At 44.4% G+C, this 27,202-nt stretch overlaps 1 protein-coding gene across 1 annotated transcript in view; it reads left to right on the top strand.

Moving 5' to 3' along the window:
• LOC126413238 (semaphorin-2A-like) overlaps positions 1-27,202 on the top strand; it is a 1,385,371-nt gene that overhangs the window by 1,042,415 nt on the left and 315,754 nt on the right. Inside the window, exon 6 of the mRNA XM_050083137.1 lies at positions 8,548-8,818. Within this exon, the coding sequence (XP_049939094.1) occupies positions 8,548-8,818 (271 nt within the window). The remainder of the gene's footprint in view (positions 1-8,547; positions 8,819-27,202) is intronic.

The following is a 27,202-nucleotide window of genomic DNA, read 5'->3' as shown; positions in this document are numbered from 1 at the left end:
TGGATGTTCTGCAAAAGTTGAATGTGTGCCGTCACTCTTTATAGCTCTCATGTGCTCTGTGTATCTCATTCGGAAGTTTCTGCTTGTTTGTCCTGTGTATTGGGCCTGACAGGAGTTGCAGGTGAGTTGATGTAGTCCAGTGTTGCTGAACTTGTCTGAGATTTTTCTGAACTGTATTGTTTGTTCGGAATGTTATTGGGATCCCTTGCTTTTTCATGATGTTTCCTATTCTATGTGATATTTTGTTATTGTATGTTAAAGTGTACAATCTCTCTTTTTTTCTGAGAGCAGTACCATTCAAATTCCGAAAGATCAATTTGCACAGCGCACAGAAAATATGTCGCAGACAGCGACAATAATTGCTTAAAACATGCTGTAACATACAATAAATAAGGTAATATAAAAGTGTCCATAGAAAACTATGTTAAAAAAAATAGTAAAAATGTAATAATGTGCTACTGTGTTTGTATAACCATGCTATTTTCTGAATGTTTTAGATTTAAAAAAAAACACTGATGATGGTGACTTTTGTCGGCGAAACTAGTTTGGGAGAATAAAGAAATAAACGAATAACAAGGTGTTTTGCATCAAGACGGACTCAGTTTTCTGATATTACTGTTTTCTATGCAAACATGGACCAAATGGAAGAGTTCCAAGATAAAATCATTGCAAATGATTAAGTTCAAAGTTGATTTTCATAAAATCCGCCTTCTACTTCAATGTACTTCATAATTTTCTCAAAAACACCACGAATAGCACTTTTCAGCTGGCTTTGCGTCGTTTTCTGAGAGGAGTACCATTCATATTCAGAAGGATCAATTTGCCTCTTGTCTTCACTTTTTCTTTGCAGGTAACGTCTTTCAATAATCCCACAAGGAAAGACCAAAAGGGAGGGGGCGGTCAAGGGGCGACCCTAGTGGCCAAGAAACGTGACTAATTATTACGATCGATCTTCCGGGTAGCGTTAGATTCAGATGCTGCTTAGTGAAAACACGAGGAAGCACGCAATAATCTCATAGCATGCTACTAGAAACTCGTCTACCTGATTCTCTGCAAGCAGCAGCAGCCTTTGCATTACAAAACCTGCACGCAAATACCTTAGCGAGACGTTCAGATACGTGCGACATGCTTAAAAGATACAGTAGAACTGGTAAACAAATCAGAATCACAATTGAAATATTCAATTATGCAAACAGAAGCGCAACTTCATCATTTGAACTCCAAAACAAAAATGACAGTCGGTAAATAAATGCGTACCAACTGTTGTGACTGACAATTGGCAATTTTTCACAAACACTACTTTCATTTATGTAAGTTTACTAGATTGATAGCTGAACAACGAAAGAAAGGTAACAATAACGATGCCAGTAAAAGTCTCCTAACTGAGGCAAACAAAAGTTTACTTCTAATTTTCCACAAAGGTTCTTTGTACTACACACACACACTAGTAAAGGTCCAAAGGCGAAGACGTAACCATCAGCGGTCGATGCCCACGAGGTCGGTATCTTGAGTGAACTGAACTTCTGGGCTGGTTCTGGCCTCTAAATAGCTGTCTCCAGCCAATCAGGTTTTGCCGTTGTGATACTTTCTGCAGGCCGTGGCTCGAGCTCGCCCTGCAGAAAGTAGTGCTCGGAATGTCTATTTCCATTCTCTTGTTTGTAAGTAATCGGTGTTTGCCATGGTGCGTTTGGTACGCCTTGCGTATAGACAACCTCGTCCTCTGTGGTGTAATATGGGTTGCCGGCCCTCAGGGGCTACCTTGGCTCAGGCATAACATCAACTGTTGTTAGGACACATGAAATGAGAACGTTTCTCTGTAATTAGCTGTATCTCTGCAACACACTGTCCAGTCACATTGATGTGACCCAGTGTCAAAAACATAATAACCACCTTGTGCCGCACGCACCGCTTCGAGACGTGCACAAAGAGTGTCAGTGAAGCTCTGGAAGGTACCAATAACGATGTGGAGCCGTAGCGACTCCAATTTCGTGACCAGCAGCGCCAGGCTTCTCAGCTGAGCATCGATGGTGCGAACAGTACGATCGAGGGGGTCCCACTGATTGTCGATTAGGTTTGAACCTTAGAAGTCAGTTAACTCGCACTGGTGCCCTTCAAACTACGAACGTACAGAGTGAGGTGTGTTATACGTTGTACTTTCCTGCTGGAAGTTGGCACCGCGACGAGGAGAAACAAATTGCACGTAGAGATCGTCGTAGTCGTCAAGGATAGATGCATACATATTTTGGTCCACTATGCCTTCCGGAATGACGACTGAGACGCCCTGCTAAACCCGCAGAACAGGACAGGTAGTTTAAGTTGTCGAAAGGGGCCAAAATAAGCGGCTGTAAGTTACATTCGAGCATACAACCTTTTATTTGATCAAATATTACAAGAACCAAGAAATTTTTTTCAAAAGAGAAACACAGCTTTAGTTCTTGAACTTAATTAGCGGCTGCATGCGCCGTACAATCTCATGCCTTAAGGGCAAGACCACGTTAATTTAAAAATGGCTGAAAGCCAATAACGTAAAGCTCAACTAAAATCATAAATGTAAAAGGCAAAGCCTTATCTTAAAACAGTTCCTCAATTAGGCTGAAGGCTGAAAGAATCTGACACTTTAAGAGCAAAAAACTTAAATTCAAAATCGGCTGAAGGCCCAACACTTAAGAGCCAATAACATTAATTTTAAAAATGCCAAAGGTTATACGTAAAACAGTTCTTAAATTAGGCTGAAGGCCCAAACCATCTAACACCTTAAGATCAGATGAACTTTAATCTAAAAAATCGGCTACAAGAACAAACAAGAAAAGGCAGTACACCCAAGGGCGCTCAGAAGTTCCGAGGGTCGGCCTCGAATTCAAACACTAACGCTCGCTTAGGTGACACAGGCAGTCGGCCCAACCGTTGTCGATCCGACGACTCCCCAAGCAACAGACAGTCAACGGACCCACCGACAACATAACCTCTGCTTCACCCGACCAGCAAACAACAGGAAGTTCAATGGAACAACGTTGAAAGTATTAGTGCCCACAACCAATTATATATTGAGCTGTCAAACTACGCACCATGCTGGACAGCGAAAACATGATGAGGAAAATACACTGCCTGAATTTACGTCAACGGCAGGGCAGGTAACCAGAACGTTAACGGCCACAAGGCAGAGGATTCCGCTGGTGCACTTCAATTCAAATAACTAAGTACAGTTAAACTACAGCTAAAATTAGCCAATTTGACCGGCCAGAGTGGCCGAGCGGTTCTACGCGCTACAGTCTGGAACCGCGCGACCGCTACGGTCGCAGGTTCGAATCCGGCCTTGGGCATGGATTGTGATGTCCTTAGGTTAGTTAGGTTTAAGTAGTTCTAAGTTCTATGGAACTGATAACCACAGAAGTTAAGTCCCATAGTGCTCAGAGCCATTTGAACCATTTTTTGCCAACGTGAAAACACACGTTCTTGCGCACGGGAATATCCCAGCAGCCGACACAGAACTCCAAACGACACAATATGTACAGTCGTGACTTGCTGCTAGATCAAGTCAAAACTCAACTTTCATGTCCAGCATCGGTGAGCCACGATCGTGGTAGCAATGGGAACAGCACCACATACTCCGACACCACATAGAGGCTGAGCCAAACTACACGCCGCGAAGATTTCCTCGCAGCTCCACGCCAACCGACCAACTCCCAGCCCCGTAAACGGTGAAAGGACACGTCGGCCGATGAAACGACCAACCAACGGTCTTCCCGTTCCAATCTCCATCCGTCGGACAGTTCACGTGTGTCACCTGCAGTCGGCGAGCACTGGCTGTCGGCGCTTCACCGGCGCTCGGTCCCCGACTTCACTGCTGCTGCGTCGCGACTGTACTGCTGGTCATTCCCGAACTGACTGTTAGACACACGGCGACCCGGAAATACTATCGGTCGCTCCAGAGATGGTTCGACAGCGCACTTACCGATACGCGCTGCCGCTGCCGCTCACGGGCAAGTAAGGCAGCAAGTTAGTGACACCAGTAAACGGACTAAGAAAACGAGGCGGCAGTACCGTCACAGAAAATGACAAACAATAAATGGGATAAACGCGAGCCATGCACGGCTCAACGACATCACCCAGTGAATGCCACGAGAATATTCTGCACACCGTAACTGTTGCAGGATGTTTGCTTTCAGATGTTCCACGTCGTACACGCCAACGGCAATCTTCCCTATGGGACACAAAACGTGATTCATCTGAAAAGGAACTCGTCGCCATTCAGTGGACGTCTGGTTACGGTACTGGCGTCCAAATTGTGGCCTTCGTCACCGATTAAGGGCAGTCATCACTGGTACATGAGTTAGGCACCTGCTGTGGAAACCCGTCCGTACTAACGTTCGGTGAATGGTGGTTGGGGAGAGGCTGCTGGTAGCCCCTCCGTTCTTCTGGCTGGTCAGTAGCTCAACAGTTGCACATCTACTCGCCGGTAGACATCTGGGCACCAGGCGATCACACCTGTCCTCCACCGCTCGTGGTGTACCACAGTTGTCGCAGCGCCTGTTTTGGATGACGCCAATCTGACATGTACGGTATACTTTAACCACGGCGTCACGCGGACATATTACAGACTTAGCGGTTTCGGAAATGCTTCCACCCTTCGTGAATGTGAATGTTGTATGATTAAGGCTTCCCACCGGGTGCAAGTCTTTTGATTTGACCCCACATCGGCGACTTGCGCATCGATGGGGATGAAATGTTGATAATTAGGACAACACAACACCCAGTCCCAAATCGGAGAAAATCTCCGAACCAGCCGGGAATTGAACCCAGGCCCTTAGGATTGACATTCTGTCGCGCTGACCACTCAGCTAGCGGGGGCGAACCACCCTTGGTCGGAAAGCCAATGATCTTGACCTTTTGGATGTCAGATAAATCAATAATTTTCCGCAATACTTCCACGACTTCAAAATTTTCCGCGTCCCTCCGACAAGCTTCACATACCCTCCACTGCTAGTACTGTCACTTCTTGTCTGTGAGTGACTACTCCACGTTGATGTCTAACATAGGCTGTGGTCACATTAATGTGACTAGACCGTATAAGCTATAATTGGACACACATTCTGTGGAATGTTGTATCAGAATTTGTCTATGTTAACACGTTGTAAAATATTTTCTATTCCTTCTGAAACGCAGTATATTTTATCTTAAACAACTTACGTTTATATTTCTCATCCGTTTGTGTAAAACGTCTTATAAGCAATTTGGATGCTCTAGAATTTCACAAAAGGGTTGTATGATGGTAATTCTGGAAGAACACATAAACGTAAAGCATGGGGAATACAGAAATTATGACAGAGATATTTGTAAATTACATTTCGTTTTCGGAGTCGACACTTCACCCTGCAGCTAAATGCCTCAACCTTCGACCCTAGCCGAATCTCCACCTCTTGTACCACCTCCTATGAAATCTTTCCTTAAGTTTCCAATTCGAGGCATCCCTTTCTTACTCGAAGTATCTCCTTTTATTCTTGACTTTCGATTAATACTCTGGTGTCCAAAATTAAAGGGACAAACCACTTTTACCCCGTTATGTGTCTAATTCGCGATATAATCATAGAAACTGTGAACAGAAGTCCGTACGGTTGTGTTCTGGACGGAGGTGGCACACGAGTCAAAGGACAACAACGCCCACCATGACGTCAGGGCAGATATCAAACTGGGCAGTGTTTGCCGCTAGTCTCTCAGCCAAAACTCCTGTGTACACAGTCACAGGTGGTGCAGTTCGGCAAAGAGAAGACGCCTACCAGGCTCTCTGCGGTGGAGTGCGATAGGAAGAATGGAAGGAGGACAATTGCAAACAGATGTGGCCGGATGGCTGAATGTGAATCGTTCTGTGTGTTTCTTGGATGTGGCAACAGTTTATAGAGAGCGAAACTGTCTCCCGAAGACCAGGGGAGGACTGACCATTCGTGACTTCATAAAGAGAGGACCGTTATTTGGCTGTAACGGGACGACGGTACCGTCGTAGTACTGCAAGGGAACTGGAATCTGACGTCGCAGCATGCACTGAAGGTATTGTATCGACGCAAAATGTGTACAGCAGGCTTCGGCAGACTGGCCTTTATTCGCGGAGACGTGCTGTATGTGTACCTCTGACGCGCCTTCAGGGAAGGGAAAGTCTAGAGTGGAGTCGTCAGCATGTCACCTGGACGGTCGAACAGTGGGCCAGTGTTCCTTCCACAGATGAATCCCAATTTTGTCCGGACAGTGATTATCCATGGATTAGAATCTGGAAGGAACGTGGAACACAATTTCGGGACGCAAACATTGTGGAAAGAGACCGATACCAATGAGGATCCGTAATGGTGTGGGCAGAGATTATGTTAACCACACGAACATTTCACTAAACTGTGCTGATGAATCGGAAAGGTTTAACTGCTGTCAGGTATCGTGACGATATCTTGGGACCTCATGTGCAGCTGTTTCTAGGCGCTGTCCACCCAGATGGACGATAATGCTCGACCTCATACAGCACGGGCGGTTGATGTTTTCTTGGAAGATATTGCGCACATGACTTGGCCTGATCGCTCTCCCAATTTGAATCCCATAGAGCACATCGAGGAGACCTCAGCTTCCACTAACCACTCTCCAAGACTTGCGAGCATCTCTACAAGAGGAACAGGCGTTATTGCCTCAAAAGGAGATTGTTGACATCATTCACAGCATGCCCCGTGGTTGACATGCCTGTATTCCTGCCAGAGGTGGTCACACCCCGTACTGAGCACATTAAGCAATTGTCCCTTAAGTTGTAAATAACGAGCGACATTTATGTCTAGCGTTATGCATGTCGCAGTTGTTTACGTTCTGATTTGTTACATTGTTTCTACTTTACTATTACCTGTGTATACTGTTTAGTGGAAAAGTAAACGCAACCTTGCAAAATTTCCTTTTGTTTCTTTAATTTTGGACACAAGTGTATGTAACTCACACTCTTCCTTTAATCAGATTTATTCTCACTGCTATATCCGCAGTCAACGGACACGGACGATTATGAGGACATAAGAGGAGGTAAACAAAAATCCCTTTACAGTGCTGACGACCTTCTGGCTGAAGGCCTGATTAAGAAAAAATAATAGGCCTGAAGGCCGAATTACGACAACAAATAGTTTCCGTCTAACTTCCACAGAACAAAATAATATTAATTAAGACGAGACGGCCAATGATGTCTTCAGTGGCAGATTGCTCGTGGCGAAATGCCGCAAATAATAAGGATAATGGTCAAGGAGCACTACGTTAGTAGTGTGTGGATAAGTTGTGAATTTCGGTCTGACGGGAAGCGTGCTAGGGTAGTCGTGCAGCTGCAATGACCACTGTGTCCGGATGGTTTAGCTGGTGGTGGACTGCGAACATCCTCCTGGCTGCACCGTACAACACCAATGAGTGTAAGTTTCGAAGCATTTCTAGCGTGGAACAGACGAGTTGGCTGAACGCTTTTTTTTAATGCAATGTTTTGCATTAAAAAAAAGCGTTCAGTGCATAGTGCTGTGGAATGCAGAAAAAACAGCAAATTGGCGCTCATAGGAAGAAGAACAAGACCAAAAATGCAACAGGAGCGTAATATGTAAGAAACTGTCTACGCAACCTGCCACTGATGATGCCTTGCAGAAAATAAAGGCGAAACGCGTATGGCACTAACATTGTGTTTTATTCAGTTGCTGTCAGACGGTCCATAAGTGAAAATCATCAACATACCGTAGTATTACGCGCAACTGAGGAGGACAGGACCAAAAAAATTGAAGATGTCAAGTGTAGATGTCATTGCGAAGTTCAACATCTGGGAGTGGGAGGTGCTGGAACTTGCCCTGATGAAGGAAATGGAGGGTATGGGAGAGAGGGAAGGATACAGTGATAGAGACGGGGCAACAAGCGTTGGGTGGAGAGGAAGGAGGAAACCAGGGGATGGGGGGATGAAGCCTGCAGACAGTGTAAAGGATGCAGATATGTTGGAGGAAAAGGAGGAGGTGGGGGAAGGGGATGAGGTCATACAGGAGCCGTGTGGGGGAAGGAAGGCAGATATGGAAGGCAAGGCAGAGCGCATGACGTTCGAGGATTTGAAGGGTCTTGTAAAAGTGGGTAGGTGCGGAGATCTAGCCAATGCTGCCATAATAGAGGGTAGGACGGATGACAGATATGTAGGTGTGGAGGATAGTGGAAGGATGTAATCCCCATGCCCGGCCAGGCAGGAGTTTCAGGAAGCAGAGACAGGAATGGGCTTTCTGCTGTATGGTCAGGAGGTGAGGGGTCCAGGTGAGATGACGGTCGAGGGTGGAGTTGCTAGTCTTGAGGCTTTTGTAGAACTGGGCAGCGGCCAGTCGGGCGCAGCGCTTATGTTATCTTTGCGTGGAGGCCGCTGCGTCGTCGTCCTCGAGAGGGGTCGGCCGGCGTGCTATTGCCTGATGTTCACAGCCCTCTCTGCTGTCTCGTGCCGGCGCTTGACTTTACGCCGGATCGCATCCGCGAGTGCTGACTGTACTGTCGAGAGCACGGCTGACGCGCCGCTCGCGCTGCTGTCCGCAGGCAAACCTGAGCCACGCGGGCGGCGAGTCCCCGGCGGCGGGCTCTGGCCCCGCAGTGGCCAAGTGCCCCTACGACCCGGCCGACAACTCGACGGCGCTGTGGGTGCGGCGCGGCAACCCGGGCGGCCTGCCGGGCCTCTACAGCGGCACCAACGCCGAGTTCACCAAGGGCGACACGCTCATCTTCCGCGCCGACCTGCACAACCCCAGCACCGGCCGCACGCAGTTCCCCTTCAAGCGCACCCTCAAGTACGACTCCAAGTGGCTCGACAGTGAGTACAGCAAGCACTTTCCCACTGTGTGCCGAGTGGCACGTTGCATCCTCCTTCTTGACCTCAAGTTATTCTAATCCGCAGCGATGGGACATGGGTGCAGGGCGGTTTGTAGACAGAACACACTTACTGAGAGTATAAACTTGTGTTCTACAGTACGGCAGGTCTTGTCATGGGGGAAGCCTCGTCAGAGAGGTCCACCGCATGAGCGTCTAGGGAAGTCATCATAGTGGTGGTTTCCTATTGCCATCCACTGATGATGATGAAATGATAATGCGGACTGAGCCGTGGCGCTCGTTACTGGCGCGCCAGTCTCTTGGATGTCCATTATCGATCCTTCGATGATTCTTATGTTTGCTTGCCTTGTTGTTTTACGTGACAGTTGACGTTTGCTCGGGCTACCTGCTGAGACACCGTGAGGTACGAGGTGGGAAGCAACCACGTATATGTTCATATGGTTCAAATGGCTCTGAGCACTATGGGACTTAAACATCTGAGGTCATCAGTCCCCTAGAGCTTAGAACTACTTAAACCTAACTAACCTAAAGAAATCACACACATTCATGCCCGAGGCAGGATTCGAACCAGCAACCGTAGCGGTCGCGCGGTTCCAGACTGTAGCGCCTAGAACCGCTCGGCCACAACGACCGGCCACGTATGTGTGGAGTTGGTTGTACGTGGTCTGCCGGTTCAGCATGGAGGATATCTGTTGGCTGCCTGCCTGCTTACTCTCCTGATTTTGCTCGCTGTGCCTTGTGACCGCCTAGCTTGGGTTGCTGTCTGGTGTATCCTACACGAGCCATACCGGACGTCCAGCAGAAGCCAGCAGAAGTTAAGCAGCCTTGTGTTTCTTTAAAGAAAAGGAGCAAATGTATAAGACCTTTTGTAACCAATTTTGGTGACCTCATAAGTGTGGCCTTCGCGTTTACACTGCCTTTGGGGAGAGCTAATTGTTTTAAATTTAAATAGTTGGGATTCCCTGTCCATTATAATCTTTTGGGGGCTTTATTTGAATTTTATCTTTGGCACTCGGTCCTTGTGCTTGATTAAATGTTTGCTTGTATAACGGGAAGTGACTCCTGGTTAAAACTCCGAGAAGGTGTTTGATGTTACTGCCGCTTCCGGCATTTGTCTTTTCAATTAAGTGTTGTCAGCCCTTCGAGCGACCAGGTGTCACTCCTCATTAATTAATGCTGGTTTATGCGTACTTAATTTTGAATTGGCCATTTGATTTAATATTTTGGAGCGCAGTATAGCCTTAAGGCAACCTCATTATATACCACCTTGTGCCCCGGTCTAGTACCTTAATTTTCAGTGGCTCGAGTTAGCTCCACCACCGGTTTTACTGATATGCTCCCTTCAAAATCTTGTCTTCTATAAGTTTGCCCCATGTGTGTCTGGAAACACAGAGATGAGCTTTAGTGTGACTTCAGTGCTAGTCAGTCAATGGAATCTTCATTTTGTCTTGGCTTCCACTGAAGAGTTTGAGTGAAGCATAGTGTGTTCGATTTGTCATTCATGTAATTACTGTAAGTTTGTTTATTTAATTGGGAGCAAGACATTTAGAGACTGTCGGTATTAACTCCCCTAGTTGCGGGGTGTTGCTGATTCGTTCCAAATGGCCTACTACTTATTCAATGATAAGGCTGTTGATTAGTTTGTTACTGTGAGTATAAATTCACGCTATTTATTTGTTACCGAAATTGTTGAAGTGTCTGTGTCGTGATTCAATCACTAGCTACGTGTTTGAGCTAAATTGATATAAACCTTACATTGCCTCGTTAAAATTTGTTGCCAGCAGAAACCCTTAAGACAACTAAGTTTTGTCACTGCTTATGTTAACCTTTACTGGGGCAATATTACATGTAGTTAAATTTTGTCTTAAATAGTGTATTTCTCTGATGTAGTAAATGAGTGATAAAAGAAAAAGGCAAAGGGGCATGGTACTTCCTATTGTGTCCGGTTTGTAACACGTATCATTATTGGTCGCAAGGCACGGCGAGCAAAATCAGGAGAGCAGACAGGCAGGCAGCCAACATATATTCCCCATGCTAAACAAGCAGATCGCGTACAACCAACTCCACATATACGTGGTTGCTTCCCACCTCGTACCTCGCGGCGTCTCGGCAGGGCAGGTAACCCGAGCAAACGTCAACTGCCACTCGCCCCGCGAATGCGGAAAACAACAAGGCAAGCAAAGATAAGAAACGTTGAAGGATCGATAATGGACATCCAAGAGACTGGCGCGCCAGTAACGAGCGCCAGGGTTTAAGGACAACATAACACCTAGTCCCTGAGCGGAGAAAATCTCCGACTCAGCCGGGAACCGAACCCAGGCTCCTTGGCGCAACAGACCGCCGCTCTGACCACTCATCTACCGGGGCGGACACTTAGAGTATGACGAACAGATAATTTTTTCATTGACTTTTTGCAAAAACTTCCCGTAAGGGAAGACTGATAGACTGATAACTTTAGTAAGAAATCTGGACAGTTGGAAGAAAAGGTAGCGTTTAATGTATAAGGGGAGCTCAAAAGTAGACGTTTGAGGGCGTTGCTGCATCGTAAACGCAACGCAGTGTGACTACGATACCGTCATATTGGGTGTCTCTCTCCTAAAAGTCGTCAGGCACATTTCCTCTTCTGTTTCTCACAGTCTATATTTCACTACCACACAATGTTGTGCTACAAACGTACATTCTGAGAAACTATTTTCACAAATTAAGGCCTGTGTTTGATACTAGTAAACTTCTCTTGGACAGGAACGCCTTTTCTGCCAGTTCTTGTCTGCATTTAATGTTCTTGCTCCGTCAATCATTGGTTATTGTGATCATTAGGTACTAGAATCCCTTATCGTCATCCTCTTCGTGACCATCAATCCTGGTCTTAAGCTTCTCGCTGTTTTCATTTCTGCTACTTCTCATTACTTTCGTCTTTCTTCGACTGACCCTCCATCAATATTCTGTACTCGTTAGACTGTTCATTCGATTGAGCAGATCACGTAGTTCTTCTTCACTTTCACTCAGGGTAGCAATGTCATCAGCGAATTGTATCACTGATACTCTGAATTTTAATTCGACTTCTAAACCGTTCTTTTGTTTCTGTCATTGCTTCTTCGAGCTACAGATTGAACTGTAGGGGAGGGAGACAACATCCCTGTCTTACACCCTTTTTAATCCGAACACTTCGATATTGGTCGTCCATTCTTATTATTCGTTGTTTTGGTTCCCTGTAACTTATGCCGATATTTCTCAGAATTTCGATCCTCTTGCAACATTTTACACTGTGGAACGCTTTTTTCCAGGTCGACAAATCCTATGAACGTGTCTTGATATTACGCAAAGAAAAAGAAAACAAAAATTGAGTGTGACTGAGTGCTGCTAACAAGGGAACCTCCCCGTCGCATCCCCCTCAGATTTAGTAATATGTTGGCACAGTGGATAGGCCTTGAAAAACTGAACACAGATCTATCGAGAAAACAGGAAGAAGTTGTGTGGAACTATGAAAAAAATAAGCAAAATATACAAACTGAGTAGTCCATGCGTAAGATAGGCAACGTCAAGGACAGTGTGAGCTCAGGAGCGCCGTGGTCCCGTGGTTAGCGTGAGCAGCTGCGGAATGAGAGGTCCTTGGTTCAAGTCTTCCCGTGAGTGAAAAGTTTACTTTCTTTATTTTCGAAAAGTTATGATCTGTCCGTTCGTTCACTGACGTCTCTGTTCACTGTAATAAGTTTAGTGCCTGTGTTTTGCGACCGCACCACAAAACCGTGCGATTAGTAGACGAAAGGACGTGCCTCTCCAATGGGAACTGAAAACATTTGATTGCAAGGTCATAGGTCAACCGATTCATCCACAGGAAAACACGTCTGGTATATTGTATACGACACTGGTGACGGCATGTGCGTCACATGACAGGAATATGTTGTCGACCCACCTAACTTGCACAGTTGGCGAATGGGTAAAAAGATTCTTCTACCTTGCCAGATTTAGGTTTTCTTGTGGATGTGATAATCATAAATTAAATAAAATAAATTAAACTTTACACTCGATTGAAGACTTGAACCAAGGACCTCTCGTTCTGCAGCTGCTCACGCTAACCACTTTTTTTTTTTTTTTTTTGGATCTGTTATTGTTCGTTCAATTTGTTCGTGGCGGACATCCGATGACACTCATTCAGGATTTTCGTTCATTCGTTTACTCAGTTTGTTTATTACAGAGGGTAACTCAACCCTCTGACCGAACACGCTGAGTTACCGTGCCGGCATAACCACGGGACCACGGCGCTCCTGAGCTCACACTATCCTTGACGTTGCCTATCTTGCGCATAGACTCTTCAGTTTGTATATTTTGCTTATTTTTTCATAGTTCCACGCAACTTCTTCCTGTTTTCTCGATTGATCTGTGTTCAGTTTTTCAAGGCCTGTCCACTGTGCCAACTTATAACTAAATCTCAGGAGGGTGCGATGGGGAGGTTCCATTGTAAGTAGTGGAATGTTGATAGCAAATTTCAGTTTACGGAAGGGGAAATCCAGCATGAATTCTTACAGTGATTATACTTCAGTTCTGTAGTCGCTACAGGTAATTTACAAAAACAATTTATGGGTTGAACTGAGAACAGTACTGCCATCTGTGAAGCTTAATAGTAGAGCATCAGTGGAATAAAATTTAGTGATGGGCCCCCGTTCTCTAGGTGGAGTTAACCTGGCGATGTCTGCCTGGAACTGGATTGACAGGCAGTTTCTTGTTACAACGAATTGGCGTTCTGCCGGCGTCCGTCGTTATTGCGTCTTATTCGCCCGCCGCGCCTCTGTCGGGCGTGTCGCGAGGCTGCCGCCGGAGGCAGCAAATAAGGGCGAGCAACTTTTGCGTATTCGAACGGAACGGAATAAATCGGCAATCAGCGAGGGTGCAGCCAGAGCCAGTGGCAGAGGTGGAGGCGCGCCCAGCCGGCCGGAAACGGGGCAATGCATCGCGGAACTGGCTGGGAGGTGGGGGACGGGGGAGGGGGGAGGGGTTGAACGAAGGGTTGACATTGGGGTGGGGGGCGGGGGAGGTGAGCGACGCGGCACGGCGCCTTGCGTCACGTGTCGGCGGCGGATGAGCAGGGGGCAGGCGCAACCGTGGTGTGGTCCTCTTCACACCGCACCGCATCACACCCGTAGTTGACGCTGCACTTATTTCAGGTACAGAAAGGAGCTATTCGAGTTATTTAGTTTTCGGGTTTTGTCGCCGAAGACTAAGGTCAAAAAGATTTCGGGTTTGCAGCCGGTCGTCGCAAGCATCATTGCACGGTATTTCGGCTGGACAACTGCCAGCCATCTTCAGGTGAGCCGAACAAGGACTGACGAAGACGTTTTTTTTTTCTTCCCCTTTATTGTTATTTTAACACCTGAACAATCAGGTAGGCTGTCAGCGGTATGCTACGCCGCTCTTCAGCCACGAAGACGTTCTCCGCTCCAGCTTATATAGTGCGCTGATAGTACTGCCGCGCATGCGTTGCAATTGCGGAGACAGAAGCGCCACACCGACCAGCGGCAGTGCCCTCGCTGGTGGAACTGCAGTAATCAGCTGCCGTCGGTATTGTCGCTGGCTGCAGCTATCGAAGTCTTCTAGCATCTTCGTCTCGAGCAAATTTCGGAGATGACGGGATTCCATGCGTTGTTCAATTGGTAACCACTGTCACGGTTCATTAGATTTCCCGCAATGCGTATTTCAACTGATTCTTTGATAATGGAGTCCCTAAAAGTTTTTTCAGTGGCCAAAATCGAAGTTTTGTCGTACTCCATCGAATGTCCGTTAGAAATACAATGTTCCGCAACTGCAGACTTACTGCGTTTCAGTAGGCGAGTGCAACGTTGATGTTCTGTACAATGCTCTACCACTGTACGCGTTGTCTGCCCTATATAGGCCATACCACACTAACACGGTATTTTATAAATTCCCGCCTTCCGCAGTAACAAATCATCCTTCACCGATCCCAGCATATCCGAAATCTTAGAAGGTGGACGAAAAACCATTTTCACATTAAAACGATCAAGAATCCTTACTATCTTGAAGGAGATATTTCCGACAAAGGGAAGAAAAGCTAGGGACTTGGCTGGCGCGTCCTCCTCTTTATCCACTTCCCGGTTCCTGGCTCTAGTTGAGAAGGCCCTGTTAATTTGCCGGGTCGAGTACCCATTGTCCAAGAACACCGTCCTCAAATGTACCAGTTCCTTAGGCAAATTCTTGGCATCCGACACTGTGTGTGCGCTGTGTACAAGGGTTTTAAGTACACTCATGGTCTGGGATGGGTGATGGCAACTTGATGAATGGAAATATAAATCAGTGTGCGAAGACTAACTTGATTCAGTTCTCCACGCAGGCCTATCCCGTGCACTGCTCTTCATCTCTGCGCGATAGTGACTTTATCCTGAATACTACAATGAAACCAATTTCCTCCTCCACCCTTTCCTTCCATTCCGTTCATAAATTTCTACATTAACTCTGGAAATAACGTTGTAAGCTGAATTATTCTTTAATATGTGGCCAGCTCCGATCCATTGTGAGACGCCTGCGTAAGCAGAAGAAACTAACGATCAAAGTCCGAAAACAATTTATTGGACTGTTCAATTAAACTAAACAAATTCTCAACTATAACACCAACACAAAACAGTGATCCGTCTTCGAATCACAACTACATACAAGAATAAGATGGAAACCAACTGAAATAATTTCCTTCTAGTTTCCGCCAGAGTCTTCTCCGATACACCAAGCCTAATCCAGAGATGAGCGAGAAGATCCAAGCCGGGCTGCCGGGGCGGCAGCTATCCAAGTCTGCTGCCGGTCGATGAACTGCCGATGTGCGGGTTTTTTTTTCTTTATTGTTATTTTAAAACCTGTACAACAGGCAGGCTGTCAGCAGCATTCTACGCTGCTCTTCAGCCATAGAATAGACAATGAGAAAACAACAGAAACAATACACGTAAGTTACATAGGGGTAGGTAATAAAACAGTAGACACATAAAGACAAACACGGAGCCGTTCACACTCGACGATAAGCCACACTACAAACTGTTGTCACGACGCACTAACACGGAAGATGGCGATGGCACAGGTGAACGATGGAGCGTGACGGTGAACACTAAACACTAAACACGACGGCACACACCAGACACTGATGGCTATGAATTCCGGTCCGATGTGCGGCCGAGCGCCGGCCTTTATAGCGCTTCGGTGGATGAATACCTCGGAACTATTTTCCATCACGTGGTTTGACGTGTGAAAATAGTTCCGGGACCTGCAGCGAACTCTTCCTTATGTTTATGTGGGCCGGTAGTGGCCCCTAGCGGCCGCTGGTGTCTTTGCTGTGGTGTTGTTGTTGTGGTTGTTGCTGTGGCTGTTAATCAGTATTGCCTGTCGGTTGTGTAGTCCTTCGGTGTGCCAGCGACGCGGGCAACCCGCGGCTGTAGGCTGTCAGTTTGGTTGCTGATACTGTAGGCGCCGCGATGCCTGGTGGAGAAGGCCACAGCACATTGTTATGATGACGACGATCGAGTCGTCGCCGTCCTCTGTGGTAGAGCGGTTCTAGGCGTTTCAGTCCGTCGCCGCGCGGCTGCTACGGTCGCAGGTTCGAATCCTGCCTCGGGCATGGATGTGTGCGATGTACTTAGGTTAGTTAGGTTTAAGTAGTTCTAAGTCTAGGGGACTGATGACCTCAGATGTTAAGTCTCATGGTGCTTAGAGCCATTTGAACCATTTCATCGAGTCGTCACCAATGTTGACGGGTGGCCAGTGCTAAACAGAAACACATAAATCACGGCAGGTTTGTCAGTAACGTCGATAAGTTGGTGGCTGCATGTTCTGGATCTGCAACGACTAAAATAACTCGAAGTCCTTGATAAAATAGTAATATATATTGTACTTAACTGGTTGTACAGAATTATTCTTGGCTGCATACACATAATCATAAACAGATAGCTATGGAGGCCTCACTAAGGCCATACGTTACTAAGCGCCTTGTTAGAGGTTGCTTCCTATCAGCTGAAGGCTATGCTACTTTACTACTTGACGTCCCGAGCAAGAGTGGACGAGAGCTCGCTAGGAACTTGTTACAAGCCACGGAGCGGCGCTGGTCGCTACTCGCGGGTCCAACGATACTAGTACGGACCGCAGTTGATATCTGCAACCCATAACAAGTGTGGTATCGAAAGTTGATACTACATCCATTACATGTTGTACAAACGTCATGAGTACGGAAAAAATTCAAGTTAAAAATATGTATCAAAACTGTAGTAATACTATGAGCAGTATTTACAGCTTCGGTTAACTGCTGGAATTACAATTATACATCCACAAAGAGCACAATGTCAAAATTATCTGTATCACTGAATGGTTGACGTGATGACCTGATCTAATTTCAAATTGACTATCTAACAGTTTCCAGGGCAAGAAAATTAGATTTTGAGTATTTCATTCAAATTACTCTAATTATCTATTCATTAACACTTTGTTGTCCGGCGACACCACAGTGGTGACGTGAGCATAGTATCGCGCAGTGGCCGGTGACAGCACATTAGTATCTTTTTCACTCTGTTTTGTTTAGGTAACAATATGTTACACACGTCAACATATTTTTTGTTTTTATAAGTACTTGTGCACTTTCATCATGGCAGACGAAAGAGACCATACGATTATTTACGACGAATGCGCGGACGTTTTGTCTGAAATTTCGGACGGCTTAGCCGATTGGGAAGAAGACATTGGATATCAAAAAAATGAAAGTGAAGCAGAATCGTCGGAAGATAGTAAAATACGTCCAAGAAGAATTCGGCGAACGGTACGGCTGCCAACTGTTTCGGACGATTCAGACGAAGGAGACTGGGAGACAGTCTATGATTTACTGAGGACCAATAATAAATTTGAAGGATCTCTGGGTCCACACATATTTCCCAAAGATACACAGAGCGTCATGGATATCGTAGAATTATATATTGGGAACGATCTATTTGAATATATTAGCAGCGAAGCCAACAAGTATTACAGTCAAAATTGCAATAGAAGAAAACTGGATAAAAAAATGCCAAATTTGTCGACGTTACGGGACCCGAACTTAGAAAATGGTTTAGGCTTACTATCCTCATGAGAACTGTAAAAAAAGCAAGGGTCGATGATTACTGGTCAACTAATCCGTTGATAGACACACCGATATTTCACAAAACGATGTCCCGCAACCGATTCAGGCAAATATTATCTTTTTCATTTTTCCGACAACACCAATAAACCGGATAATCGCGACCGGCTTTTCAAAGTGCAGTTCGTAATTATTTTTCCAAAAGGAGTAAAGAAACGTTTAATCTAAGTCAAAACATCTCAATTGATGTAGGAATGATACCGTGGCGTGGACAGATAAATTTCAAAGTTTACAATTCGTCGAAAATTACTCATTCGGATGCTGTGTGATTCGAGTACGGGATACATTTCCTCATTCAAGATATATTCCGGTGCTGGACAACCTTTAGCAAAAACAGTGATGGAACTATCGACACCTTCTTATGGAAAGTGGCATCACCTCTACATGGATAACTATTATAACAGTGTAGAGCTTGCGGAGAAGTTACTTGAAAAGAAAATTCGAGTTTGTGCAACGATACGGAAAATAGAGGATTTCCGGAAAAATTAAAGCTCGGATAAGTCAATGTGTTTGAAGCTTGTCATCAACGGAAATGTGACAAGCTGCCGTCGACAAGGCACGTAATCCGAATTAGCACTGCCGGCGCCAAGCGAATAAATTTCCACGAGACGTGTGGACGGAAAAGTGTTAAGAGACAGAAACTTACTTGAAGGTTTAATATAGTAAGCCAATACTAAAGTAAGAAATTAGCAGCTTAACTCCAAGCTTTACATACTTGAATCTGTTGTTTACACTGGAGTCCGAGTACTTGGTAGAGCGACTGGTACTATTTGGAAATGATGCTTAATGAGGTAGAGATACGAGCGGTGTTCAATAAATAATTCAAACCATTTTTTCTGCAAGCAGGTTCATTTTATTCTAGACTCCGATACACCATATTACTCCCCACCTCTTTTGGCTACAAAACCCTATTTTTCAACGTAATATGCCTTACGCTACCTTGTTTGGAGGGCCCGTATGCTCACGCGGCACCTCTCTACTGGTCGAAGTCGAAACCAACGCCTTGGTGTATCAATAACCTTCCCATCACCCACGTGCTGCTTCCCATAAGGTGCACCCTTTATCGGGCCAAACACATGGAAGCAGGAAGATGTGAGATCTGGGGTGCAGGGCGGGTGAGGAAGAGCAGTCCAATGAAGTTTGTGAACTTCGGTCGCGTTTGGAGACTTGTATGACGATTTGCGTTGTCATAAAGAAGGAGAAGTTCGTTTGCTTTTTTGAGGCAAGTGGGTATAATAAATCGATACCACCCTCACCGGAGTTTCAGAGGTGGAAACGGACACTCACATGTCCGACACATGACGACAGTGCATGCGCGGGGACCCAGCGGATCCAATGATGCTTGCCCACACAGCCACGCCTTCATTGGCTGTGACTACAAGCGCCTTCTGACGCCGCGATTTAGGACGGGTGGCGGCAACTACACGGCACTGCCTCAGTCGCAGTCTTCGACAGACTTCATTCTCAGTCAAACTTCGACAAGTTCGCTCGTTCATTAACAGGAGGAGCCTCACGCTGTAGGACACTCATCAGTTGCCTCTTGTAATAACTGAACTTCATTGCTTATTAGTATTTTGTGAAGTTTCTCCGCAACTGTTGGAGAAAGCTACAAGTTAATCTGTTTACTGTATTTTCGTGTTCTCTAATAATTTCTTCTCCTGGCCAGCTTCCCTATCATGACAACTGCTGCGCCACTCTATAGCCCATCTATCCTCACCATTGTGTACGAAGTGGTAAACAGCAAAGACGAACACACTAACGTCCGCAGGTTCCAACATTACAGGAGTCACAGCTGTGTACGGTCGGCCGACACGTGGGGGATCGGACAGATTTGCAAAACTTTGTTCCGATGTTGACAGACGCCTTGTCCAACGGCTCACCTTGCTTTTGTTCACTACCAAGTCACCGTAGACATTCTGCAAGCGCTTACGAGTATCTATGATGCTCTGGTTTTTCCGCCTAAAGAAACTCGAAGGCAGATGTCTGCTTGGAACGCACCTCTGTTACAGATACCATTTTAAAGGCACCTATCGGAACTTAATGAAATCAGAGGGGCTAAAGTGGGAATATTCTACAGTGTCCCGTAAAAAAATACACCTTTTTGCAACTGAAATTGGACAAGGGAAAAAAGTGTTGTATTACTTAAGGCCCCACATAAATTTACAGAGTGAAAATTATGCACAACCATACAAGGAACATGCAAAACAGCAAAGATTCCTAAACTACCGTTAGTGTAAGACATTGTTAACCTCTAAACGCCATATAGCTAGTAAAAGATTTATAATTTAAAACAGCAATCAGCCTGAAGTATGATATAAATATTTTATTTGTAGCTGGCTGACATTTTAAATTACAAATTTTTAATCCTACAACAACCACATACCTCATGATTTCGAGAAGATAGAGCCATAGACCTAGCTCCAATCAATTGGACGTCATGACTAATATCACCATTGAAACAAGTGATCCTGAACGTTTTCAATATATTTCTTCTTTTGCAGTTCGATTTGTTCGTTCACATCAAGAATAGTGTCACTCGTGTACACAGATGAAGGTACATAAATTTATTCCATGGGGGAACCACCGTTACACTAATTAAGGACCACTTGATTGGAACTCTTTCTGCGACATTTACAGGTTAGCGACATATTATACTAGCGACGGGTCATAATTACTTGCCCCTTTATTTTCTGTATCCCTGGGATAGTTGTCTATAAATGACACTCTATGCATCTATCTTCGCACGGCTAAACATACTTCATAAATATTATTTCTAACATTGTGCTCTTTTTTGACGTTTATATATGCAACTTCCTGCAGTTAATGTTGTACCTTCATTGAATTAGACTGTGTTGTAATCAGTTACTTTTTATTGGAATTCAGAGAATACATTATTGCCGCACATATGCACTGTTCTAATTGCAGAAAATACATTTTTACGAGTTGATACTCTGTTTAGATATCAGAGAGATATTCTTTTGTTGTATAAGACAGCGAAATACTGATGGTTACGAGTGTGTGAATCAGTATAAAAACCTTATAGGAGTTTCCTACACAGCAGTGTTGCGTTTGATATCTGATATTCATTTCAAAGACAGGTAATAGTCAATTGTAACACTAAGCAATAATACGAACAGCTGTCTATGGGAGAAGAGAGTACTTAGGTTATTTCTTTATATCATTCTTTTTCAGACAGAATATTAGAATCTACGTCTAAAAATAGGAGCAAGAAAGAACATAGCATGCATTTTTGAAGCCGAAATTGGGTTCAGTTGTTACTCAATGGGTAGCTGAAGATGATTTATTTTCAGTTATAAGTGCTGCTTCGGATGAAAACCATGAAGATGTTCCTCGGTCAGTGTCACGCAATTCTCTGTATAAAGTACTAAATAGCGGTAGTGTTGATTATGATGATGGTAATGATTATGATGTTGGTAATAATGCCTCTGGACCAATAAGCGGGTGAAAGTGCTAACATTATATTGTTCCAAGTGGTGCGCATTGGAGTAAACGCCCCACAGTGCAAAATAAAAGGGCGGCACACAGTTTTGTGAAATTTGTACCAGGCCAGCAAGAGGCATAGTCACTTACACCCCTTAAAATGGTTGGGATTCATTTATTCCTCTGGCCAACCTGGATGATATTGTGAACTGGCCAAACCCAGAGGTCAGAAGAGTTTGTGTAAAAAGAAAAATAAACTGGGATGATGCAACTAGAGAAGATATGTTCGCCTTCTGGGAAATACTGCTTGATATTGGAGCAGATAAAGGCTGAGATGTTCTAACCAGGGAACAGGGAACTTTCCTGGGAAAGCTTCCCAATCCATTACATAGAGTCCCAATGGCTGTGTATCGGTTTGAGGCAATAGAAAGATTCAATAGACCCGACGACAAAAGAACAAGATAGGCTAGATTGCAAACTGATAAGCTTTGTGCTATATCCTACAGATGGAAAATATTTATAGGGGAGTGTGGGAAAGTAATGATACCTAAAATTAATGTTACGGTGGGTGAACAACCGATTCCATTTAGGGGCCGTTGTGTATTCATGCAATATATGCCAGAAAGCCTGGAAGACGGCGAATGAAAATATTCTGTGTGTGCGAAGCTGAAACTGGTGATGCCACTTGTGTGTTTATGTACACAGGAAGAGAACCAGGTGAGCCATCCCTGAAAAATTTCGTTCTTGCCAAGTGAAGACCTTTGCAGGCAACACTGTTGGTACAGCTGGTGTGCCGTTAGCGAACCACCTCTTGAATAACAGACTAGCCATTGAGAGAACAATCAGTATGAATAAGAGAGAAACTGTAAAAGAGATAATAGTAGAGAAGTAAATTCGGGTCTTTTTCCGTTTACGAAAGAAATGATACTGGTTAGATTTTCGCTGAAGATAAACCAGTGTGTAATCCTCCTAAATTTATATGGGAACAACAAGCAAATCGGAAATCTAAGACAGGGAAATTTTATAACTCAACGAAGAGTGGTGTGGATATTATGGCTCAGCTGGTGACAAGTGCACTCTAAGTGCCTATATTCTTTACAGAACACAGTACCCAAATATCATGAAGTCCTCTTGCACAAGAGGAGACTTTCCTTCAAGGAACTTTCGAGTGAGCCGATCCAACCGTTTTCGTTCACAAGATCTTCTAATCCACTTCTACAGAAATACATGGAGATTATAAAACAGCAACAGCAATAGCAACGGTACGATGTGTCATCAGAACGAAAGGTGTTCATTAGGTCGTAGTTCAAAAGACAGAAAAATAAAAATAGTGTGCTGTAGGTACACGAAACACGTGTTAGGACGATGACGACAGCAGTGTGGAGTGCAACAATTATAAAAAATTATTAAAAATGTTTGTATAATTATTTGTTTTTTTGTCAATATTATAACATCAATTTGTGATCAGTTTGTGATGCATAATAGTTGTGGGTTCTGTTTCAGTTTTTATAATATAATGTATGTAAAGACAATTATTTAGGTTTATAACTGTTTTTAACTTGATACAACTCTTAAAATGATCTCACCCGTGTTACAATATAGTGATAAAACTTAAAACCAAATATTAGTGCATGATAATATCCAGAAAATACCTGTCTTCGTTTAAAATCACGTATTAGACATAACGGGTCCAATGGACCCATGATACGCAAGTGTGCGAACGATACAGATCATGCACAGAAGGATGAACAGAAGCGTCATTCATTCTTGTGATAGTGCACGTGCGTCCTTACCAAGACAAGTTGGATATTAAGATCGTCACCAGCACCATGAAGACCATGCCGATTGCAGTGCTCTTTTTCCTGGTGACGTTGACGACGGAAGGGTAAGGACGCGCTGATGTTCCCCACTGTGCTGCATCCTTTACGACCTGAGAGTCATCCGTCTTCATTTGTTCGCGTACGCGCTGAGAGCTGCGACTGCACTTCGAGGTAATGCTGAGATGAGGCGGGAATAACAATACACGGAGTAGCAACATCCATTCCGTAACAGCGAGTAGGAAAACGGACGCTGAGGCAAACCCAGATTTCTCCATATGAGGTTTGTTCAAAACATTAGGGGATTTAGAAATTTTGCGCGTTGTATTAGTCCATTCCACTCGACCTCTACGTTGTTGTATGGTAAACATGTCTGAAAGACTGAAGTATCAGCACCCTGTCTTGCCATATCGAATACCTATTTGGTTAGCAGCTATGAAAAAGATTACTTATGTTAATGTGGTATTAGCAAGTATCAGAAAATTTGTATTGAATATTACTATGAGGCATGAATAATCCGCAGTAATCTTTTATAAATGTTAAATATTGCTTCTGATGTTCGCATATCAATTGGATCCTGCCATAAAATCATTTTGAATGTTTTGGAAATGGAAATTTCGACAGAAAAATTTGTTATAAAGTTGATAAATCGCGATCCAAAACAGCGAGGAGCGTAAGTTGATCAAGTATTGCTAGAAGAACTTAACAACGACGTAGAGATAACAAAACATCCAATAATGAGTAATGCAATATGGGTTAAAGCATAATACGTCGAAACTAAAGATTCAATCGTTCCAGTAGTAGCATTCTGGATCGGCAAGAATACAGAGTGCGGTCATACAGGGTGGTCCATTGATCGTGACCATGCCAAATATCTCACGAAATAAGCGTCAAACGAAAAAACTACAAAGAACGAAACTCGCCTAGCTTGAAGGGGGAAACCAGATGGTGCTATGGTTGGCCCGCGAGATGGCGCTGCCATGGGGCAAACGCATATTAACTGCGATTTTTTTAAATAGTAACCCCCGATTTTTATTACATATTCGTCTAGTACGTACAGAAATATGAATGTTTTTTCGTTTTTTGATAGATGGCGCTGTAATAGTCATAAACATATGGCTCACAATGTTAGACGAACAGTTGGTAATAGGTAGATTTTTAAATTAAAATACAGAATGTAGGTACATTTGAACATTTTATTTCGGTTGTTCCAATGTGATATATGTACCTTTGTGAACTTATCATTTCTGAGAACGCATGCTATTACAGCATTATTACCTGTAAATATCACATTAATGCAATAAATGCTCAAAATTATGTCCGTCAACCTCAATGCATTTGGCAATAACTGTAACGACATTCCTCTCAACAGCGGGTAGTTCGCGTTCCGTAATGTTCGCATAAGCATTGAAAATGCGCTGACGCATGTTGTCAGGCGTTGTCGGTGGATCACGATAGCAAATATCCTTCAACTTTCCCCACAGAAAGGAATCCGGGGACGTCAGATCCGGTGAACGTGCGGGCCATGGTATTATGCTTCGACGACCAATCCACCTGTCATGAAATATGCGATTCAACACCGCTTCAACGGCACGCGAGCTATGTGCCGGACATCCATCATGTTGGAAGTACATCACCATTCTGTCATGCAGTGAAACATCTTGTAGTACCATCGGTAGAACATTACGTAGGAAATCAGCATAGATTGCAACATTTAGATTGCCATCGATAAAATGGGGGCCAATTATACTTACTCCCATAATGCTGAATCATACATTAACCCGCCAAGGTCCCTGATGTTCCACTTTTCGCAGCCATCGTGGATTTTCCGTTGGCCAATAGTGCATATTATGCCGGTTTACGTTACCGCTGTTGGTGAATGACGCTTCGTCGCTAAATAGAATGCGTGCAAAAAATGTGTTATCGTCCAATAAGTTCTCTTGTGTCCAGTGGCAGAACTGTACACGACGTTCAAAGTTGTCGCCATGCAATTCCCGGTGCATAGAAATATGCTACGGGTGCAAACGTTGTTGATTTAGCATTCTCAGCACCGACGTTTTTGAGATTCCCTATTCTCGCGCAATTTGTCTGCTACTGACGTGCGGATTAGCCGCGACAGGATGTACAGGGTGTCCAGAAAAGGGCTCCCTGATTTCAAAATTAAATATCTCGAAAACAAAGATCGATAGACGAATGCAGTAAACGGTATATTTATTGTGAAAGCTGTAAGAAGTTTATACAGCAGTTTGAAATAATAGCTACAAAAGCTGCTAACAGATGGCGCTGTACGCTGTGCAGCTCATATCAGCATACATAAGTGAAATAATCTTATGAAAACAATCGCTGCAAATAATCACATCACAATGTTTTCAAAATGTTCACCATTGGCTCTACAGAGGTGGCGCAAACGAAGAATGAAATTCGCCATCACATTTCGTAGTGTCTCAACCGAAATGGATTCACATGCCAGAGAGATCGCCGATTCAAGCTCGTCCAGCGTGGCGGGATGCTTCGGGTAGATCATGTCTTTCACTGTGCCCCACAAAAAAAAAGTCACAGGGAGTCAAATCCGGCGAATATGGAGGCCAATCCATGCCTGCACCAGTAAATTTGGGATATTGCAAAGCAATGACTCGATCCCCGAAGTATTCCTCAAGAAAGCGAAACACTTGTTCGGTCCGATGTTGTCGGGCTCCATCTTGCATAAACCATTCACTACCTGGTCGATCCTCTAACGCTTGCTGTGTGGCGACAAATTGTTCCAAAATTGCAACGTAACGTGCACCAGTGACCGTTTCTCGAATGACAAAAGGGCCAATAATGCCTCTGCTGCATACTGCAGCCCACACAGTAACTTTAGGAGAGTACAGGGGTTTCGCTTCACACCAATATGGCTTTTCGGAACCCCAAAATCGCCAGTTCTGCTTATTCACGTATCCATTCAGATGGAAGTGTGCTTCATCTGTAAACCAGATGCACCCAACATCAAATCCTTCACTATCAATCATTGTGAGCATCTGATTAGCAAAGGCAACCCTTTGTTGCACAGCTCGTACGGGTACGGCCTGTTGCGTTTGAATTCTGAATGGAAACATGTGTAGGCTCTTTCTCAGTATTTTCTGCGTGCTGGAACGCTTCAAACCAGTCTCAGTTGCAATTCTACGGACGGATGACATTGGACTTCGCTGAATAATTCCAGAAACTGTGGCGATATTTTCAGGCGTAACTGCGGTTTGCTTGCGGCCAACATGCCCCACCAGATCATCAGTTACGCTGCCTGTTCGTTGAAATTTTGCGAAGAGCGTACGAATGGTTTTCGCGTCGGGTCCTTTTGGGACATTAAATCGTACTTGAAAACTTCGCCTTGTTGCCGTAGGACTCTCTTCAAACCTGTGGTACTCTAGCACCAGAAAAACGCGTTGTTCAATGGAGTACATGGTTTTAATCTCTTCCTTCGGTACGCTAACCTCCTTTCACGTTTCAATTGTGGAACTGATCGCTCTGGGCTTCGGATCACTATTTGTACTAGGCATTACGTATGGCGATTACAGCGCCATCTGTTAGCAGGTTTTGTAACTATTACTTCAAACTGCTGTATAAATTTCTTACAGCTTTCACAATAAACATACCGTTTACTGCATTCCTCTATCGATCTATGTTTTCCAGATATTTAATTTTGAAATCAGGGAGTCCTTTTCTGGACACCCTGTAAAACTCCTAATTGGGCATCATCATTTTGTTGCATCAACACGATATCGACCTTTTCCGCAATTGGTAAACGGTCCATTTTAACAAGGGTAATGTATCACGAAGCAAATACCGTCCGCACTGGCGGACTGTTACGTAATACCACGTACTTATACGTTTGTGACTATTACAGCGCCATCTGTCACAAAACGAAAAAGTGGTCGAACTAAAACGTTCATATTTCTTTACGTACTACACGAATATGTAATAA

Source organism: Schistocerca serialis, chromosome 7, assembly GCF_023864345.2.
Source record: "Schistocerca serialis cubense isolate TAMUIC-IGC-003099 chromosome 7, iqSchSeri2.2, whole genome shotgun sequence".
Classification (NCBI taxonomy): domain Eukaryota; kingdom Metazoa; phylum Arthropoda; class Insecta; order Orthoptera; family Acrididae; genus Schistocerca; species Schistocerca serialis.
The sequence above is the reverse complement of the archived record's forward strand: the minus strand, read 5'-3'. Positions and strand labels throughout refer to the sequence as shown.